Here is a 15,933-nt window from a genome sequence, read left to right on the forward strand (position 1 = left end):
TTCACCCCACATATCACAAGTAGCTGCGAGCACCGAATAATGAAAAGCCTATGGGACCAGACTGCGGCAAGAAAATGTGTCCCCAAATCAACCGTGCCTCCAGCTAAGCTGTGTAGATTGACATTGATACGCCAACAAGGGAAGTTGTTTTGGTATGTAGCATTCCTAGAAAGAACAAATCCAATCAGGTTATTACCACCTAATTAGTCTATACTCAACCATCAGCAAAGCAATGGGAGAGTCATCATAATGATTATGAATCCGTAACCTGTTCACCAATGGCCCATATGAGATATGCCAGGACCACTGGGTTCCAGACTGCAGTGCAACCTCAGTGCTAACTGTGTTGCAAAGCAAAGAGTCCAAGTGACAGTCCATAAAGTGAAAGTAGCTTTAGAGTTACACATCAAGGAGCTCTGATAAAAACTGAAGCCAGTGGGTATCAGTGGAAAAACATTCCAATGGCTGAAGTCATATGGAAGATAATCTAGTGGTCAGTGGTTAACCAGTCTGGCGTGAGGCCTGTTGTACCATACCATTTGGAAGGATATGCTCATGGAGGTAGTGTCTGACACAAAATGAGGCTGCAGATTCCCCATTGTGATTGAGAGGAACTAGCTAACAGAATTGTGATATTAAGTTTAGAGCTTTGTTTGTGAAGTCCAAAGATTAACTAGCTCCAAGGCTGCAAAATCTTAGCATCCCTAAGTGGAACCCTATAAAATCCACATGCTTGTTAACTGTAGTGTTAATCCTATTATTGATGCCATAATCGGGATTAATGCAAATATGGCATATTCTAGAGACCCATGTTTAAAGTGAGACAATTACGTGTACATTGTTAGCCATTTGAACCTGTCCCAGTGATCACAGTTCTTGACTTTCTATTATGTAGTTTGTAATCCAATTTATGATATTCCCCTTTACTCTGAAATCATTTCCTTAAGCTGCAAGTCTCTTGCTTATTATCCCATTTACGTTCTGAATGTCGTGTTAATCTCTTCCATCAATTCCATTATAGTTTCAAAGAATTTTTGTAAATTTCTTGGCTATAACCTGGCTTTCATGAATTTGGATTAGAAGAATTATTGCCTTTTGCTTTAAAAAAAAATGTTGAATAGTTTCCTTTACACACTAATTTGATCCTTCCCTTCTGCACCTGAAGCAAATAAATATTGAAATTTGAAGATCAAGTAGCTCGTTCAAAAATTTAGAAACAATATCTGAATTTAATAAGGCGTACAAAAAAGTCAACTGCAGTTTTGCTTCTACTTATGGAAGTCATTTTGGATAAATTGGATTCTATTCCCATAAAAACATTAGAGTACTTCACTTCTCAGAGTGGTTTACTAATTTATTTTCACAATAAACTTAAAAGATCTTGTAAATTATCCACCTAACAGAAATGGTATACTATGATTTTCCTTCTTTGAAGGCAAAAAATTAAAGCACATCCTCCTTTCTTTCCCTTATCAGTATGTCTTATACTAGAAGTGATCCCAAAACTTTGTCACTGAATACTCAAAAGATTTGGGGAAATTTAACTGTGCATGATCACTATATTTCTGTACCCAGTGGGGAAAAATGGCACATCTGCTACAAATGCATGAATTAAAACATAATTTAAAAGATACTTCAATTAAATTGATCATGCATTATTAAGAGATTATTTGGGAAAATTACAGGAGGACTGTTAGAAATAGTTGTTTACCTAAATTGTTTTCATTTTAGGCCTCGATGGTTAAGATATATTTTCTCAAAGATTAGCTCACTGTAAGCTTTATTATTATAGTTAGAACAATGAAGCAGTATCTTGGATTTATCTTGAAACCATCAATTTTTTAAAGAATCCATAAAAACTGCTGTGCCTCATTATGTGTTAAGCTTAAGGATAACAAAATAGGTGAATATTTTAAGTTTTAAAAAAACTAGTTCCATTCATGTAAGATATACTTCAACTTAAAAATTTGGATGAACTAATTTCTGCAAAAATTGAGGAAATTTTGTACTGTGCAAATATTGTGCAAACTTTGCAATTTGAATTGGAGACTGCTATGTGTTTTCAGCAATCACAGGGGAAGGCACTTTAAATTAGATGAGGCATTTGTTCTTTTAATTGCGTCCCTATACATGTAATCAAAAATCTAAGTTGATGATCCAGTACTTTATTAAGGCACCACTATATTGTCAGAGATTCCATCTTACAGATAAGTCATTAAACCTCGTGTGCATGTGCGTTACTTGGGCGAAGATATAATCAGGTCTGCCTTTATCAAAATGACTGACTTACCATAGCCTTCTTCCTTTTGTGCAACAAAATGAAGTATATTGTGCGAAAGGAATTAGTTGGGCTAATAGGAAAATAGTTTATAACTTTAGTCTAACTCCCAAGAACAACTTTGGAAAAAACCTATCTTTTGTACTGACTTCATAAACTTTTTAATGCTTGGGAGTTGAGGCCAAAAACATAATGTTTAAGAGCCTGCAAAGTGGCTGGAAATTCCAATGAGGCATTTCTGAACTTATTAGAATAGACACGGACGAGACCTTTGTATAGGCAGGGCTAAACCCAGGAGATGTACTCAAAGGACTTATTGTACTTATTGCAGAGTTCAGTTGGGGTAGAATGATCTTTGCAGAAATCACTGTACAAACAGAACAGGATATGTTTTCTTACATAAGTGATTATTTTTGAGATAAATAGTTTGAATATGAAAAAGATTACGTTGAATACCTACACTAAGACGTTAATCACAATCCTGCACGGCTAAGCAGATAGGTAGTGTGAAATAATGCAGCTGACTACTTTAAATCAGGTCTGATCCAAGAGCAGTTCAGTTGCAGAATCAAGTTGCTTTGTGACATAAACAATTCCATAAACAAGAGGAAATTGTATTCAGATTGACAAAGCCAGATAATGTGATTAATGAAGTCAGATTATGTGATTGATGGAAGAGATGGTATTTAGATAAGTATGACATTAAGGAAAAACCTAGCAAGGATGCAACTTGTAAGGAGATGGAAATGCATTTATTTGCTACTTTTTGTAGTGCCACCAAATCATTGACATGCAGTGACTATTGTATTGGAGGAATCATGGCACCTATCATTTTGTAGCAAGATTTTGGTCACCCTGTTCGTATGAAAGATGTTATTAAACTGTAAAGAGTATAGAAATAATTAGCAAACACGAAATCTGCAGATGCTGGAAATTCAAGCAACACACACAAAATGCTGGTGGAACGCAGCAGGCCAGGCAGCACCTATAGGAAGAAGTACAGTCGATGTTTCGGGCCGAGACCCCCGAAACGTCAACTGTACTTCTTCCTAGAAATAATTAGCTAGTGTGTTTCCAGAAATGAAGGGACTGAGTAATTCAGAGTGATTGGATGGCTTGATCCATTGGAGTGTATGGGAATAAGTGGCAATCTTTATAGAGGTGTATAAACTCATGAAGGGCATATATAGGGTGAACGTACTCAGTCTCTTTTTCCAAGGTTGAGGAATCAAGAACTAGAGGGCATAGGTTCAGGTGAGAAGACAATGATTTAATAGAAACACAAGGAGCAACTATTTTTATATAAAGGGTAATTATGTATATGAAAGGAGCTCCCAGAGGAAGTGGTTGATGCAGATACAATAATAAATTTTAAAAGACAGCTGGGCAGGTACAAGGATAGGAAAAGTTTAGAAGGATATGGACTAAACTTGAACATATGGGACAAGCTTGGATGGGTGTCTTGGTTGGCATGAACTATTTGGGTTGAGGAGCTTGTTTCTGTGTTGTGTGACTATTTCAAATAGCAATGACGCAAACAAACAAAAAAAAGATTGTTTCCTTATGGTGTAGCTGAAGATAGAACCAGATTTCTGGAGAATTCTGTACTAATCTGAGTATCATTATACTATTATCAATGTTTATTTGAATATCAAAAATATGCGGCAACCTTAAGTTGGAAGTCTCGTGTGCAGGGTGATACATAGCAATACTCATGCAGCATTTCATTGGCTTATCAGTCAATTCTATTTGCTTAAGTCCAGGAGGGAGCTTCTTTACCAATATCAATACAATTAAATTTGTTGGAAAAAAACTTCGCTCGCAACTGTGCCCTGAGGATGGAAATGTGCTAGGAATGAAGATTGTAATATTGAGATGCAGCTTGGCAGGAGATCACATTTGTCTTATGCTGGAGGGGCAGTAAGATGTCATTGACTTCCTATTTTAATAAAGTTATGTCGAACAGCTCCAGTGGATCTGCAGACATTACAAGCAAAATTCACTGAAGAAAGCTGGCAGAAATAAAAAAAAGTGTGTTCCAAAAGCTTGTGAAAAGAGGAAGAATCAAGAAATGAAACCTTATATAATAGGTCAGTTGCAAAAATACAAATTAGTTACAGGCATAGGCCACTCATTCCTGTGCCAGCTCTGTGTGTAATAAGATGTTGGCTAATCTGAATGCAACCTCTCCTGCATTACTATCTATCCATGGTAAATTTTTGTCCGTATTTCTATAATCTATTTACCTTTATATTCTATAACCTTTGTTAAAATATTCAAAGATTCTGCTTCCTCTTCTCTTAAGTAAGACCATTTTAAACCCTTTAAGAACGATTTATCTCATTCTTAAATGGATAGCTCTGTATTTTTAAACTGGCCCTCTAGTTTTAGATTCTCCCACAAAAGAAAGTTCCTCTCCACAGACCTTGCGTTAGAGAGGAAGTTTCCTTTTCTGTCTCACTGTTCTAAAATACAGTGGATAGAGGCTTAGTGTGTCCAACCTCCCCACTTTCTTTACAACCCCTCCCCCACCCAAAACATTGCTATCCCACAGTTTCAGGTAATTGATAATCCAGTAAATTATTTCTGATACTTCAACATTTTAAATAATGAGATGAATGCTTCATTCTGGATGGTCTAGTGAATAGCAGGTCCCTGGCAATGATTTTTGTACCTTCTTTGGCCATGAGTAGAATACAGAAAAACTAGCAGATGCCTGATATCAAACAAGAGAAAATCTGCAGATGCTGGAAATCCAAGAAACGCACACAAAATACTGAAGAAGCTCAGCAGGCTGCATTCCTCCAACATTTTGTGTGAGGTTCCGAATATTGCCAAGAAAATCTCCTTGGACGTGCCAGGAAATTATAAGCCAGTGAGCCTAACAGAAATGGTGGGAAAGCGACTGGAAAGGATTCTGAGATACTGGATCTCTCTGCATGTGGAAAGTCAAGGACAAATAAGGGGTAATCATGATACTGTCTCACAAATTTGATTGACAAGGGCAGGACAGTTGATGATGTCTACTTGGACTTTAGTGAGGCTTTGATAAGGTTCCTAATTGGTAGGTAATTCTGGAAGGTTAGATTACGAGGAATTAAATGTGTGCTTACCCAATTGGATATAAAATTAGCTTGATGGGAAGAGACTAGATGGTGGATTGATGATTTTGGTAGATTCTGCCCAAGTTTAGACCAGGCAGCAGTTGTTGATTTATGATAAGACTTTACTGCAACCATGGTTTCAAATGGCATTGATGGTAACTGGCTTGGTTTTTCAGATTTCAGGCCTGTGACCTGGTTTTGTGCCACAGATCATCTGTGCTGGATTCACTGTTTGTCATGAAAGTTAATAATTTGGACGAGAATGTAAGTGGTATGATTAGTAAGCTTGTGAAAACACCAGAAGTTGATGCTTTAGTCTACAGTGCAGAAAGTTGTTTAGGGCTTCAACAGGATCTTGAACAACAGGGAAAGTGGGCAGAGAATTGCAGATAGAATTTTAGTCTGACAAACGCAAACTGCATCTTTTTTGGGAAGTTAAACCCGGATAGGACAAATGCAGTGAATGACAGGGCCTTGGGATGTGTTATTGAACGGTGTGCTTGGGGTGCAAGCACATGGTTCCTTGGAAGTAATAGACAAGATCGGGAAGAAGGCACATGGCACATCTACCTTCATTGGATAGGACATAAAGCTGGTGGAAGCAGATCAATGCAGAGCTGTGTATGCAAGTATAGGAAGCATAAGTGTGAATCAGATGAATAGTTGGCTGAGAGAAAGCAAAATGAGAAAAATTTGTTTCTCATAACTTGGCTTGTCCGGTCTAATATTCCTGGTCAACATCATTACCACTCCAGAAAGCACCTTGACATATTGTGCTGTTATGATTTTTAAATTGTTATCATGATTTTGAAAATGAAACAAATAAACTTACCTGTAAGCAAACTTGCAAACTCATTAATGGAAGTTTTTTTGTTTAAAAGAATGTGTATATTGGTAGTAAAGAGCAATCCAATTGACTAAAGTCAACGAAAATAGCAAGAAAGGATTATCTGACATATTTTTAATAGACCAAGAGCACTTTACCTCCATCTGTTCAATCCATTGAAGGATAGCTATATTTACTACTTTACAGCCAGTAATAATCCTGCAAATTCTCGGGAATATTCATTTGGACTTTCTCACTCTTCTGAATTTGATGCACACCTGTTCTGTACATGTTTTCTCCTTCCTTACAACCTTAACTATTACCTCTGGGATATTCAGTCCTCTTTTGAAGTAAGTTGATAAGTCCTCATTGAAGATTCACCTCCCCCCGCCCGCCCCAAGTTCCCTCTGACCGGAGAAAAAGCTTGTCTTCTCATGAGGTTGAAAATATTTAATCTTTTTAAATTAAAAGGTTCATTGTCAAATTGAATTATCTGTATTCATTTGCAAGTTACATATTTCTCTATATTTTTACTAAAATTTAGTTCACTTTAAATCTTCCTTTCCCCATTAAAATATATTTTTCTTTAATTATTTAATCATGTAATTTTGAATACTGAACCTATCCTTTGTCTCCAATTTTCACATGACATCAGTGTCTTAATTAGTATGGGGATCTATCAAAGTCTAGATCAAAATAATTTGTAACTTTCCATGAATGCTGTTCAACCATGTGGGAAATATATCCTTATATTTGTTTAGTCGTATTTTTAATGCCATCATGTTGATGGAATACTTTTTGTGAAGGACGCTGTCAGCTAAACCTCTTACCATATTTGGGCGGCTATGTATTGTGATCATGATTTTCTTGTATGGATATGCACACCCATATATTGCAACATCGAAATATGAAGTATTGCTCAAGGTTTGCTTCGTTCATATATGCTAATTACTTCACATTTCCAACCTTTGAATTCTTGACATCGTTGAGTTTTTTGTCCTTTCACGAGTCAGATGATTTTTTTTATGTAACATGATTTCTATAAATTATATGTATATAGACTAGTTTACAAGGGATAATTAACATGACCTTCGCATTCAATCATACAGAATAAAAGCAGTTAAAAGGCATTTGTCAAATGCTTGGTAATACTAAGTATGAGAGCTGTTGGTTTAATTGATGAATAATGAAATGTAAAACTGTTTCCAGCTTTACTGAAAGCTTTTCACTTTCATTGATTTTATAATATGACAAACTAATTGAAATTGTGTAATGAGATGTTTTAAGTAATTCTGCAAAATCATCGTATTGTTAGTTATTCATTTCATTTGTCATTCTCAGCCCTTCTTAAAATTCCAATAGATCCATTATTTGTATTTAAACATGTTTAAACTGAAGCATGAGACAGAACTTTTCTAAAATTTAAGTAGAGGAAAACCTCTTTGCTGATACAGCTGTAATTTTTACACAAACATTTTCTTTTAAAAATACTTCACTTTCTAATGCGTTCTTTTATCTGTGATTTGTAAAGTGATTTAATGCACTGTATTATTCAGTGCTAATTTTAAAGCACTGAAATCATGATACAAAGGCACACTGTTCTCCAGGAATAATATTTTTGGCCTTGAATGGAACACGTTTTTATACATATAAATGAAAAACATTGTCATTTCTGAAAAGGTATTTTAAGACAAAATACATCAGAGCCTTAATTTTACCTTTCCTCCATTTGAATAGGGGCACTTTTTCATTTTTGACTCTCTGCCCTGTTTAATTTACAGGATCTTTTTACAATCAGTGCCCATGTTTATGCTCAGAAGCCACAAATGGATATTCATACTTTTGAAGGGACCTTCACACGGGTGAGTTGAAATATCTTGAAGCTTTATGGGTAATTTGCTTAAGAAACCGGAAGCTTAAACCCAATGATGTGTAATTCTAAATATTTGTTTTTAAGTAATTAGCATTCCATTACAATAAATTTAGAGACTCAAGTTACAGCTGTTAATTTTCGAATATTGTGTTTTCTTTGCCACTGACATTGCCTTCAGCAATTAGAAGTAAAGGAAAAGCTGCTGTTGCTAGGAAAACTCACAGATGTTAATGTTCAATGCAAGGTTGTTTCTTTTCAGATTGTTATTCATTAAACTTTTGCAGTGAGGGGGAAAAAATAAACCAAAAACAGTTTGACTAATGTAACTTTACAGAGTTAAGCATGAATGAACTGTCATCGGCTAAATAATTACTGACCGATTTCCAGCAAAAGCACCAACAATTTTGAGTTTGTATTTATAGCAGATTACCAGTGACTGAAAACGTGTCTGCAGAGAAAGCAATATCACAAAGACTATCATTGTTTATTGGCTCCATTCTTGGCCACACACTAGGCTTAGCACGACAGCATTTCCTGTTCTGATTTATTCTTTATCCTCTATAATTTGTATATATTTTTGGACAGGTTAACTCCTTTTTTCCCTTGATTATATCCAGTATTTGATTTTATAATGAATACTGTGTAAATTCCATTTATATCTAATGGTTATATTTCTCAAAATCTTAAAAGTTGAATAATACCTCATGATTTTGCCCTCAACTATGGCAACCTGATCCCTTCTTGGTGTAATACGTTTCCAGCATTGGCATATCTTTTGTATGGTAATAAAGTACAGAAATAGATTTATTATTTTACTTCAATAAGCAATATTTTAACACACGCGGTTACATAGATAAGTTATTTCAAAGTAAATTTTATTTTTCATATTACTTTTTTAAAAAGTTAACAGTTCTGGCTGCAGTGAATCACATTGTCGTTGGCTTACAACAAAGCAAGAACATTACTTAAGATGTATGAATTTAGAGACTACCATAATTTATAGACTAATTCCAGATTTAACTGTTAGATGGTTTAATTTTGGTTTTCAGATGTCCATAATGTGTTATTACTGTAACTTGAAAAGTTGGTTTAAAATGAGAATTTATTATATAGGCTGGTGTGATTACAATGAAAGCTAATTTTGAAAATAAGCTTGCAGCTCTTGAAGTAATGAGGACGATGGCAACGCTTCATTGATGTTTGAAAAAAATCATTTTCGAAAATCCATCTTCATGTTTGATTAGTTCATATACCACAAAAGTTGAATAATATTCAAATGATTTTGCTAAAATGCAAATAAAAATCCTATTACCTTCTGAAAGTTTTAAATTTTAGACTTTGGACTACATTCATCAGTAATTGTGTTCCTCTGTTTATGGAATTTTTACTTATGAAACTGATTGAAGAGAAAGGCATAATTTGATTAAAATGTGAAATTACTTTGCAACAAGTTAGTTTTGCAGAATAAGGGAGATGCTGTAACCTGGGGAGAAAAACAAGCAGCTGAAGCAACCAAGCGGGTTGAGGAGTATCTGTAGAGTAGGGAAGAAATGAACATTTCAGGTTGAGACCCTGCATTATGTTAATGCACTATCTCGTCCTGAAACATCAATTCCCCTCTTCAGCTCAAACCCCACCCACCCTTTAGACACTGCTTGACCCATTACGATTCTCCAGCATTTTGTTTTCTAGTAAAGTTTTGCATGTTTAGTGATGCACTAAATCACTTGGGTTTACTGTTGTATTTTATTTGTTGAATCAGTGTGCACAGTAGTCTTACACACTTTTCTATAATGTTTTAAAAGTACTGTTAAAAAGAGCTGCCTCAATATTCAACCAAAGAATTTTGATTTTGTAATTAAACATTAACAAATGTATATTCAAGATTTCAGAGTTTTGTCTATTAGTTATGACTTCGGGTGGCATTGTTGCACAACTAGTCGAACTGTTACTTGGCACCAGTGACCCAGGTTCGATCCTCCTCTCTGTTCCTGTCTGTGTTATGCTTCTGTGTTCGCCCTGTGATCAAATGGATTTCCTCTAAATACTTAAAAATTTTTCACAATATCCCAAAAATGTGCCAATTGATAGTTTAATTGGCCACTGCAATTTGCCCTTGGTGTGCAGATTAGTGTTAGAACCTAGGGAAAATTTTATGGGGAGAATTAGTTAAAAGAAAAATTATTGTGGAATTGCTCTTTGAACCTGTGTCAGATCAGTGGGATGAAACGGCCTTGGGTATCATAACAAAATATAGAAATACTTATAAATTATTAACTTACGAGGAATCAGTGCATGTAACACAAATTTATGCTTCATAAAAAAAAGCAGAGGATTGTATTTTTAAAAAGTCATAGACTACAAGTTTAAGTGGCTTTAATGACGGAAATGCTGAATAAATTCAGTTGCTTTTGAGAAATATATTTGTAAATTTTCTCTAATTCATTATTTCCTTCAATTGTATTTGTGTTTTCAGTGTAGAAAACAGAGTTCAGCCTAAATTTATTGGCCTCAATCTTGTGATTTGTGTACTACCACTATCAAAATGTAATATTCTAAAGCCAACCTTTGTGCAAGATAATTTAAATACTTTATTGCATATCAAATTGTATGTGATTTTTTTTCCACTGTAACTTTGTTCCTGGAGCCAAAAAACATTGTTTACCTCCAGGTAAATTTGCAGACAAATTACAAAGTTATGAAATGCAACTTTTGTTTCAGTGAAGGGAATGATAGAAGTCTGTTTGGACACAGCATGCTCCTGGAAGTGCTAATAGTGCAAGCAACTAAATTATCTGAATTCAGTGATACTACTCAAGATGAATATTGGCCAGGATGTTGCTCTTCAAGTAATATTGTTGCATCTACTTGAAAGAGTAGATGGGATTGTTACATACCTCATGGGTATCTTGTGACTATCTTATGAGCATGAAGTAATGGTCTCGTGGAGGTCACATGATGTAATTTTCCCCGCCAGTGTGAGGTTACGTGAAGACATGTTCACCATGTGTATAAAAGGGAGACCCCTGTGGTGACGCAGTTAGTTTTTTTCCAGTTGAGTTTTAAATTTAGTTCGTTATTTAATTCATCAGATACTCCGTTATGCTGCGTATTCGTCTTATGACGCAGTTTCGTTTTAAAGTGGAGTTCTACTTTCTATTGTAAGTAGTATTGGAGAGTGAAGACCTTATCGAAATACAGGAATTCACCGAGTTGAGTAAAGCTGATATATTGGTTGACGGTTTTGGAGAGGATCAACCTTTATTGAATCTTTGTTCAAGAAAGAGTGACCTGCATGAGATATCCTCTGCTAAAGCAGGAAGGATTACGTGGTGTGTAATCTTCAGAGGAAAAGGTCAGTTCCTTTAAATCGTTTTATTTCCATCGTCGTGAGTCCTGCAGACAAGGCAGGTTCCGGCGGGGATCAGCAGTAACGTCACGTCTTCGAGGAATTCTTTACCTCAGGAAAGTCTCTCCTAATTGACTGTATAAATCTCGTGGACTTTCGAATTTACCATTCTAAGGACTGTGTTTGAATTTACCACTATAAGAACTGTTTTGGCATTTACCCTTTTAAGAACTGTTCCAGAATTGCCATATAGCAGTTAACTTCTGGTTAAGTTAGTCGTTAAAATACATTTTGCTATTTTTGAGCAGAGTTTAATAAATGTTTGTTTTTATAAAATCTGACTCAATTCTATATTCATTGTTGCCGGTCACGTGACAGGATATTGGCTCAAACTCATTGCAAAACATAGCCCCCCTAGCAGTGCAGCACTCTCAGTACTGTATTGTCAATACAAATTAAGGAAGAGTTTCAGGACTTGAACATGCATTTTCAGACCCTGGGGTAATGGTGTTGCCAGAAAGATCTTTGCAAGCAGCAACTAGATTTTTAAGAAACACCTTAAGTCATATGTAAATTGTTTAGTTTAGAGACGAGTTGGACTTCACCAGCATAAGCTATGATATTGATGAAAAGGATGCTATGTTCATTAAATAGTTACATTAGAAATAGTTACATCAGTAATCTTTATCAGTGTGACCCTTAAAATTGCCTGACTATTAGACACCATTTAGAATTTATAATCTATATTCAGTGATGGAAAAGAAGTGATCCTTAGTGGTCATTTATTGAATTACTGTGCTGGTGAGCTGCATCATTACAAATTGTTAGTAAGATTTTATAATGTTAGTCATTTTTTAATTGTAAACACTACATCTCTAGCAGTGTTTCAGTAATTTAAGAAAGTTCCAGTTCTAGGGTCATTGTTTCAGTTTTGTACAAACTGTGGCTTTTTTTTTAAAGAAACATAGAAGTTGGCTGGAGCAGATCATTCCTTCAAGCATGTACTGTTGTCCATAACAATGATCATCAATGCTTTCTTCCTGTATCTTTAGATGCTTTTAAGCTTTAGATTTTACTACTTTTTGAATATTTAATGATTTGGTTTCTTGTAGTGGTTTTTTTTAACAGATTTTTTTTGTTCTTTGTGTGAAGGAATTTTTCCATTCATGTCTTTTATGGTTTCCTTCAACAATGTCTCCTAATCAGAATCAGAATCGCGTTTAATATCATCGACATATGTCGTGAAATTTGTTAACTTAGCCACACCAGTACAACGAAATACATGATAAATATAGAGGAAAAATCTGAATTGCATTAACTATATATGTATGTCTGTTAAATAGTTAAGTTAAAATAGTGCAAAAAAAACCCAAAAAAAAACTGAGGTAAGGTTCATGAGTTTGATGTACATTTAGATATTGGCAGAGGAGAAGAAGCTGTCCTGAATCGCTGAGCATGTGCCTCCAGGTTTCTGTACCCCTTTCCCGATGGTAACTATGAGAAGAGGGCATGTCCTGGATGGTGGGGATCCTTAATGATGGATGCTGCCTTCCTAAGGCACCGCTCCTTGAAAATGTCTTAGATGCTATGCAGACTAGTACCCATGATGGAACTGACTAACTTTGCAAGTTTCTTTAACTTACTTCGATCTTGTGCAGTAGCCCCTCCCCTCCCCCCCATACCAGACAGTGATGTAGCCAGTCAGAATGTTCTCCATGGTACATTTGTGGAAGTTTCAGTTGACAAACCAAATCTCCTCAAACTCCGAATGAAGTATAGCCACTGTCTTGCCTTCTTTACAGCTGCATCAATATGTTATCAATATCATTATCCTAGTCCTGGATTCCTCTATCTTCCTGCAGCTATTTTGTCCAGTTCTAATAGAATTTTTCAGTTTCCTTAAGTCCCTCACCATTGTTCTAATCTCTAGTGAGTATAAGCCTAATTGACCCCAATTTCTCTGGCCATTCTCTGGCAATCTGGTGAACTTTTTCTAGCACTCCCTCCACAGTGAGAATATCCATCCTTTGGTCAGGGCAAAAACTGTACATAGTACTTAAGGTTTCTTCTCAAAACCCTTCCTGTTCCTTTATGTGAATTGTCTTGGCATGAAGGCCAGCATACTATTTGGCATCTTTAACTGTCACCTGTACTTTCTTTCATCAATGGGTGCATATCTATCTCATTATGATCTCCCACTTTCCATATTTATCACTGTTTAGATGGTCACCTTTTTTAGTTTTGCCTCCAAAGTAATAAACTTAGCTTTATCTACATTGTACTGCATCTACCATGCCTTTGCTCTCTCCTTCAACTGGTCCAAAATCACTCGAGATCTTGGCATTTATCTAATAGCTTGTGTTCTCATCTTGCTTTATGTTATCTGCAGACTTGGATTTATTGACTTTAACTCCCTCATCTAAATCATTTATCGAAGTCATTAGCTTTGAAGGAATGGTCTTGGGGTCAGCAGGGGAAGTTAAGGGTCAGGCTGAAGTTTATGGAGAAGGTTGAGGGGGAGTTGGAGGTCAGGAGCAGTAAGTGTTATGGGGCAGATGGGTCCAGGTTGGAGCTCTCCGTGGTAGGAAGCCAGTCATCTCTGGGTGGATGTTGGGTCTGCAGGCATTGAGGATAAAGACCATCAATCCCTGTGGATGAGGGTGGGTGATCCGCAGAATGGTGAATCCTGAGATTGGAGGTACATGGCGGGCAGGAGGCAGGTTCAGTGGCATTCCCACCCCCAAGCTGGCAAGTCCCATGGACAGAGATCTGTATGAGTCCAGAGTTTGAGAATTGGAATTCAAAATCCCATGATTGACAAGTCCTGGAGTGGATACTGTTATGGGTCCACAGTTTCGATTCCTGTGGATGTCACATGATACTAGTTTCATTTACTAAGTGTGATGTATCTGTAGTCTTGTTTTGCTGGAAGCTTGTAGTTTCAATTCCTGGGGGCGCCACGTGGTTTACTGGGAATCCATGACTTTGTTTCTATGAGAGTCACATGATGACATTTCCCGGATGGTATAAAAGAGTTGCAGTCGTTTAGTGGGCAGTCGCTCATTAGGGAGTTGCTCAGCAAGGAGTCATTAAGGAATCGACGGGGAAGGGAAAGTGAGAGTGAAGATTGCAGGCTTCGAATGAACCCAAGGGATTGGGTTAGCCGACAGCACTCTGCATTTCGAATGTCACTGACATTTCGTATAATCCATACGTGGATTGTGGCACAGACTTCTGGTTAAGCCCTGCATGGTCTCGGGTGTTGTGTGCTGACCATTTCAGTGAAAGGGACATTCCCTGTTAGTTACTCTGTGAAATCTCGCTCTTCTTGGACTGTTTGGAAAGGGTACTCTGCAGTTGCAAACTCCAGTAACTGTTTCTTCAAGATCGCCCCTTCACCGTATTGTGAATCTCCAAGATCGTCTCTTCGTTGCATCGTGAATATACAAGTCTCTCCTCTCACATATTTCATGAATCACCTGGACTTTCTAAGCTACCACTCTAAGACTGTGCTTGAGTAAGACTTTGTTAAGAATTGTATCTAAGTTTGACTGTTTGGGAATTATAGACGCATAATGCCGTTAACTTAGAAGCATAGAAAATAGGTGCAGGAGTAGGCCATTTGGCCCTTTGAGCCTGCACTGCCATTCAGTATGATCATGGCTGATCATCCAACTCAGAACCCTACAGAAACATACAAAATAGGAACATAGAAACATAGAAAACTTAAACTTCTGTTTAAGTTAGTCATTTGTTTAATTTTATATATTTCTGCATAAATGTCAATAAATTCAGTTGTTTTGCTGTAATTCCCCGACTCCATTCTACATATATTGTTGCTGATCCGTAACAATACTGAAGCCCAAAGCCTAAAGTTCGCAGACCAAAGTTGGCATGTCCTTGAAGTCAGAGGCCCGATGTCTGTGAGTCTGAGAGTCCGGGGCCAAGGACTCTGGAGGTGGCCTGTCCTAGGGCTGGAGGTCACTCTGTGTTTGTGAATGGTGGTGAGGGGGAGGGTAGAGAGGAAAGGGTTTGTTATGTTGCTGCTGCTGCTTGTGTTCTTCTCCTGAACATTGTAGGCATGCTGTGTTGGTATCAAAATGTGGCGATGGTTGTGGGCTGCCGTCGGCCCTTTTTTAGGTTGTGTTGGTTGTTAATGCAAATGACACATTTCACTGTGTTTCAATGTACACATGATAAATAAATGAATCTGAACATGAGATTATGTAGATGCTGTAAATCCAGAGTAACACACACACAAAAAATGTTGGAGGAACTCAGCAGGTCAGCATCTATGAAAATGAATAAACAGTTGACATTTTGGGCCGAGACCCTTCATCAGAAATGGAAAGGAAGGGGGAAGAGCCAAAATAAGGCGAAGGAGTACAAACTGGAAGGTCATAGGTGAAACCAGGTGTATGGGGGAGGGGGATGAAGTAAGCAGTTGGGAGGTGATGGGTAGAAAAGGTAAGAGGCTGAAAAAGGAGGAATCTGGTATGAGAG

The 15,933-nt window shown here is 36.8% G+C and overlaps 1 protein-coding gene across 2 annotated transcripts in view; it reads left to right on the forward strand.

Moving 5' to 3' along the window:
* atp9b (ATPase phospholipid transporting 9B) overlaps window positions 1–15,933 on the forward strand; it is a 374,205-nt gene that overhangs the window by 206,141 nt on the left and 152,131 nt on the right. The window contains exon 9 of one of the 2 annotated variants that reach the window (XM_072261618.1): window positions 7,990–8,070. The exons of the other annotated variant lie outside the window; for it this stretch is intronic. Within the exon in view, the coding sequence (XP_072117719.1) occupies window positions 7,990–8,070 (81 nt within the window). The remainder of the gene's footprint in view (window positions 1–7,989; window positions 8,071–15,933) is intronic. 2 annotated transcript variants of the gene reach the window in all.

Source organism: Mobula birostris, chromosome 1 (assembly GCF_030028105.1).
Source record: "Mobula birostris isolate sMobBir1 chromosome 1, sMobBir1.hap1, whole genome shotgun sequence".
NCBI classification, from domain to species: domain Eukaryota; kingdom Metazoa; phylum Chordata; class Chondrichthyes; order Myliobatiformes; family Myliobatidae; genus Mobula; species Mobula birostris.